A 6367-nucleotide genomic window follows, 5' to 3' on the forward strand; every position below is an offset into this window, starting at 1 on the left:
GACACAGTAGGTTCTGAGTGTGCCATATGATATGAGTCACTATAAAGGAGCCCTTAATAGTGTTTGGACAAAAACAATGAACTGTAAAGAATGAACTATGAAAAACCTTTAAAAAAATAATAATTGAAAAATTAAAATCATTATTGAACTGTAGCAGATATCAAAATAAAAGTCTTTAAAGCAGAAATGTCTACAGTATTATCACTTCACTGAGAATGTAACTTTCTATAGTTGCCTTTCGTCGTGAAAAAGGGATGGGGAAGGAGGGGTTTGTAATATATCAATGGATTATGTCTGTTATGATTGTGGTCGTCATGTTTCACAAAACCGTTGAATATTATTCTCAAATGAAAATAAACAAAACATGCTCACAGACTAGTTGTACAATAGTGTACAATCGATATCAATTTAATAAACAAAGTCATTATCCGCTGTCCTATTGATCATTAGATAATATTCCCTTATTAATTCCTATGAGGCCGCGTCATCCAATCAGAATCAACAGGCGGAGCACAGTGAGAAGACTGAGGGTACCTCCCAATCAGTCTAGAGTGGATTTCTCTCCTTGTCTCCTCTCCTTGTCTCCTCTCATCTGCACCCGTATGATAAAGTAGAACACGGGACAGCGTTATAGTCCATCCGTGCCTATAAGGTGTTTGCTTTCATCAGTCCAGCTCTTTCACAGAGACAAGAGGAGGGGGACCACTCTAGACGATAGGGAGGCAGCCATGGCCTCCTCCTCACGGTGTCTCCTCGTGCTCCTCGTTGATGCACTGCTCCCAAGGAGCCTTGGCCAGCTCCTCTCTGTGACTGTGACTGTGGGGGGAGTGGAAGATCCTCCGGGGGAGGGGGATGGGCTGGGGGACCAGCTCCTCCTCCGGGATGCACCCCTCCCTCAAGTAAGGTTTGGGGGGCACGCTCGGGGGTTGGGGGCGGCGGTAGGGGATGTGGTGGGGGCCGTGGAGGGGTGCGTGGTGGTGGGGAGGGGCTGCGTGGGGATGGGGGTGGGGGTCGATCCCGGATGGCTGGGGGTGAGAGTGGGGGTGGGGGTGGGAGTGAGTGTGGGGGTGTGAGGCGGGGCTGCGGTAGTGGAAGGGGCGGACGGGGTCGAGGGAGTCCGGCTCGGGGCCACTGTAGTGGATGTGCAGGTAAGGGGAGGCCAGGTACTCGTCTGGGGTCCACAGATGGCTGGGTACAGGTTCCATGGCGTCGTTCCTGATGGGCCCTGGGTCGGGGTACTGGCCCCCAAAGTTACTCTCACTCAGAGAGGAGACGCCACTACTGGCACTGCCTGATAGAGTAGAGTTACTGCCCCCCAGGGCCGACTGGGGACTGGTAGGGGAACCAGGGATGGGGTGGAGAGGAGACTAGAGGTAGAGAGAGAGGGGGAGAGAGAGAGAGAGAGATTCGACATGAGTTGACTTCTGTTTCGATGTGTTACACATCGGAAGTAGACCTGTTTGGATCAAAACATAACAGATCTACATTCCTCAGTAAAGATATTACAGTACGTGTTGGCAAGGGCGGAGCTACCATGGCGGCACGGGATGGCACCCGTGTGCCCCCCCAACGCCCATTGGGTGTTGAGTGCTGTCAATCAGTAAAGACTTTGTGAAAGTTTCGAGAAGCGATCGGATTGCGATCGGATTGGCCATTCCGTGTGCCTCCCCAATTTCATTGGCTCTTAGTGATCAATCATTATGTGCTTTGATAGTGTAAATTCAAGTTAGAATATGAAAGTTTAAGTGTTGAAGTGCTCACTCGATAATACAAACAACAACAGTTTTGGATCACTAAATACTTGGATCAAATTGGATCAACTCTTTCGTCTGCCATAGGCTACTGGGTAAGTGATACATTGATGCTTGGCTTTGATTACATTGGCTTGTAAACAAACTTTCCTTTTAGGACGTGTTCAAAAGCAAGGACTGTGTGATCATCAGATGTGTAGATATGTTTTTTTAGCATGTTGATGATCTATCAGCATGTTGTGATGCGCTAAACATACAGTTAGATGTTCATAGCGAAGTTGTTTTCAGCACTAGTCTGCTAGCAGCTATTTTGCGTATGTTTTGATTCAGAGCTCTCCCACAATGCTACTAGATTCTCCTCTTCCTAAGGAACACAGGGATGTGTCTGCTAGATTCTTCCTAAGGAACACAGGGATGTGTCTGCTAGATTCTTCCTAAGGAACACAGGGATGTGTCTGCTAGATTCTCCTCTTCCTAAGGAACACGAGGATGTGTCTGCTAGATTCTTCTCTTCCTAAGGAACACAGGGATGTGTCTGCTAGATTCTCCTCTTCCTAAGGAACACGGGGATGTGTCTGCTAGATTCTCCTCTTCCTAAGGAACACAGGGATGTGTCTGCTAGATTCTCCTCTTCCTAAGGAACACAGGGATGTGTCTGCTAGATTCTCCTCTTCCTAAGGAACACGGGGATGTGTCTGCTAGATTCTCCTCTTCCTAAGGAACACAGGGATGTGTCTGCTAGATTCTTCTCTTCCTAAGGAACACAGGGATGTGTCTGCTAGATTCTTCTCTTCCTAAGGAACACAGGGATGTGTCTGCTAGATTCTTCTCTTCCTAAGGAACACAGGGATGTGTCTGCTAGATTCTTCCTAAGGAACACGGGGATGTGTCTGCTAGATTCTTCCTAAGGAACACAGGGATGTGTCTGCTAGATTCTTCTCTTCCTAAGGAACACAGGGATGTGTCTGCTAGATTCTTCTCTTCCTAAGGAACACAGGGATGTGTCTGCTAGATTCTTCTCTTCCTAAGGAACACAGGGATGTGTCTGCTAGATTCTTCCTAAGGAACACGGGGATGTGTCTGCTAGATTCTTCCTAAGGAACACAGGGATGTGTCTGCTAGATTCTCCTCTTCCTAAGGAACACAGGGATGTGTCTGCTAGATTCTTCTCTTCCTAAGGAACACGGGGATGTGTCTGCTAGATTCTTCTCTTCCTAAGGAACACAGGGATGTGTCTGCTAGATTCTTCTCTTCCTAAGGAACACAGGGATGTGTCTGCTAGATTCTTCTCTTCCTAAGGAACACAGGGATGTGTCTGCTAGATTCTCCTCTTCCTAAGGAACACAGGGATGTGTCTGCTAGATTCTTCTCTTCCTAAGGAACACAGGGATGTGTCTGCTAGATTCTTCCATAAGGAACACGGGGATGTGTCTGCTAGATTCTTCTCTTTCTAAGGAACACGGCATTCGAGTGCACTTAAGGCAGGTATGCATGTCTGCTGTCTGAGGGATGTGTGTTTTTTTGGGGGGAAGTTATGCTTTTGTCATGGAATTCAAAAGTGAAAGTAACCAGGATGAATGACGGGGGTGCGTGTCGGTCTGTGAATGTGGTCTGTGATCAATGTTTGCAGGAAAAGTGCTATACAAATAAAAGTTATTATTATCAGGCATTGGGACTGTCCTTTTAGACAAGGGCATCTGTTTTATTGGTTTGAGATGTACCAACATTCAAATAAGCATATCTTCTTAAATTATTTTCAGATTTCAATGTATGACACATCATTTGAAAGCATACAATCTTTCGTTGTTCCATTAATGCAACATTAAAAGTAGAGGAAAGTATAATTTTCAACCGCTTAAAATGAAGTTACTTTGTTTGTAATTGTTCTCAAGTTAAACTTGAAGGGGAGATATGCAAGAATTCTTCATTAAGAAGAAACCTCTGGCACAGAACAGTGAAATATCAGTTTCAGAAAATATCAGTTTTTCATTCAAAAAGAAAGTCAATATTGGCAGATATGTCTGTAATCTGAAAAATGTTCACGAGTTGATTATCATTATTAAAAAATAATAGTAATACATATTGCAATATTTATAAATTGACAGCACTGTAAATAGTGTTATTCTTGTACAATACATTGCACCCGCTTAATCTGACTTAGGCTACTGTTGGCGAGTTTACTAATTGCACATGACATTATGTTGATGAGAATATCATAAACAAGGGGACATGTCAATCAGAATTTTTATGTTGGCAGTGCAAAATGAAAAGGTCATATGCACCTTGCTTACAAGGTGAAAGAGTTAATGTAGCCAACAACACTATGAAGACATAAATACACTGTGTAGCCTAACTGTACTATTTAAGAAAAGTAATTGTTTCCACTTAGTAGTCTAAATGTTAGAGAAAAAGGTTGGTGACGACCTTCATTTTTTAAAACATTTAAAATGTTTTGGTCGCTCTTGGCTAGCCCCCCCCCCAATTGAACTGTTGTCCCCCCCTGTGTTCTCCTCCTGAAAATGAACTGGCTACGCCCTCCTGAAAATGAACTGGCTACGCCCTCCTGAAAATGAACTGGCCACACCCCTGCGTGTTGGGTTTGTCCAGTACAATACATACCTTTCTCAAAGAGCGAACAGGAAGGGAAGGGGGTGGGTCGCTGTTCTGGTGGTGAAACGCATCAAAGTGCATCAGGAAGTGCCCTAGGTGGAGAGAAAAGTCATTACAATCTTTATTATTTTTTTTTTTTTAAATAATCACCAGATGTTGACGTTGACTAACTTCATGCATACTGGTCATGATAGCAGAGGAGTCAGACACCTCCAGAGGATCTCACCTGGGGGGAAGGACCTGGGGGGGATGGGGGGCATGCCCCCCCCTCCTGCAGGACCCTGGATGTAGGGTACAGTCTCCCTGGTCTCCCCTCCGTCCAGACTCCAGCTGCTTGGGGCGCTGGGGAACACTGGAGGGGATGATCATATAATAACATATATGCCATTTAGCTGACGCTTTTATCCAAATTGGCTTACATTGCAGTGAGTGCATCCATTTGTCAGTGCATATGGTGCCAGCAGAAACACTGGGATCAATCGATCCATGTTACTACACTACATAATAACACAACCCACTATACAGGTGCTGGTTATATAATTAGAATATCATCAAAAAGTTGATTTATTTCAGTAATTCCATTCAAAAAGTGAAACTTGTATAATGTATACATTCATTCCACATAGACTGATATATTTCAAGTGTTTATTGCTTTTAATTTTGATGATTATTACTGACAACTAATGAAACCCCCAAATTTAGCATATACCAACATGGTATCCCTGTTCTTAATTGGCCAGCAAACTCGCCTGACCTTAGCCCCATAGAAAATCTATGGGGTATTGTGAAGAGGAAGATGCGATGCGCCAGACCCAACAATGCAGAAGAGCTGAAGGCCACTATCAGAGCAACCTGGGCTCTCATAACACCTGAGCAGTGCCACAGACTGATGGACTCCATGCCACGCCACATTGCTGCAGTAATTCAGGCAAAAGGAGCCCCAACTAAGTATTGAGTGCTGTACATGCTCATCCTTTCCATGTTCATACTTTTCAGTTGGCCAACATTTTAAAAAAAAACTTGTTTTGTATTGGTCTTAAGTAATATTCTAATTTTCTGAGATACTGAATTTGGGGTTCTCATTAGTTGTCAGTAATAATCATCAAAATTAAAAGCAATAAACACTTGAAATATATCAGACTGTGTGGAATGAATGTATACATTATACAAGTTTCACTTTTTGAATGGAATTACTGAAATAAATCAACTTTTTGATGATATTCTAATTATATGACCAGCACCTGTATACTCATACACATATGACACTATCAAGAATGCAGTCAAAGTTATATTAGAAAAGCAAGCAGCTAAACTCTAGAATAGTACTGTTTTAGAAGGCTACATTGTATTTCTGGAAGTTCTAGAAACTAGTTTCAAACATTAAAACATGGGCCTTACCTTTCTCAGGCAAACCCATATGAGGGTCAGCGCCACACGGCTTACAGGGGCTCACTTGCTGGAGTAAGGCACGTTGCATATGGTTGCTCTGGTAACAGAAACACAGCAGAGCGTCAGGGTGACTGCACTGAAGACACTGCTTAACTTGGCCTAACTTGGCCCTAGCGAAGACACTGCTTAACTTGGCCTAACTTGGCCCTAGCGAAGACACTGCTTAACTTGGCCTAACTTGGCCCTAGCGAAGACACTGCCTAACTTGGCCTAACTTGGCCTACCATTCTCATTCAGTGTGTGTTATAGTACATGGTGTTGTAGGTCTACCTGTCTGTTCTCAGTCATGGTGTTCCATGGTTTAGCCTACCTGTCTGTTCTTAGTCATGGGGTTCTATGGTATAGTCTACCTGTCTGTTGTCAGTCATGGTGTTATATGGCGGTAAATGGTGTTGTAGGTCCTACCTATCTGTTGTCAGTCATGGGGCCCTAATATGCACTTCATCAATAAGACGAGGCGGTAGATCTAAACTTAAGACGTGGAGGCGTGGTCAAGGCCACTTTGCTATTATGCGTGCTGTAGTGGGCGCCTAAAACCCGGCGCTAAGCAAAGAAAT

The 6367-nt window shown here is 44.1% G+C and overlaps 1 protein-coding gene across 1 annotated transcript in view; it reads right to left on the reverse strand.

Annotated features, from left to right (window-relative positions):
• Nucleotides 1-740: 740 nt before the first annotated feature.
• The window catches only part of LOC308161348 (dedicator of cytokinesis protein 3-like), a gene marked incomplete at both ends in the record, with an annotated part of 48614 nt that continues 42987 nt past the window's right edge, over nucleotides 741-6367 (reverse strand). Inside the window, 4 exons of the mRNA XM_080535354.1 lie at nucleotides 741-1367; nucleotides 4371-4453; nucleotides 4588-4713; nucleotides 5760-5847. Of these exons, the coding sequence (XP_080391480.1) occupies nucleotides 741-1367; nucleotides 4371-4453; nucleotides 4588-4713; nucleotides 5760-5847 (924 nt within the window). The remainder of the gene's footprint in view (nucleotides 1368-4370; nucleotides 4454-4587; nucleotides 4714-5759; nucleotides 5848-6367) is intronic.

The sequence above is a fragment of the Nansenia antarctica genome (genome assembly GCF_963989245.1).
Source record: "Nansenia antarctica genome assembly, chromosome: 6".
Classification (NCBI taxonomy): Eukaryota; Metazoa; Chordata; class Actinopteri; order Argentiniformes; family Microstomatidae; genus Nansenia; species Nansenia antarctica.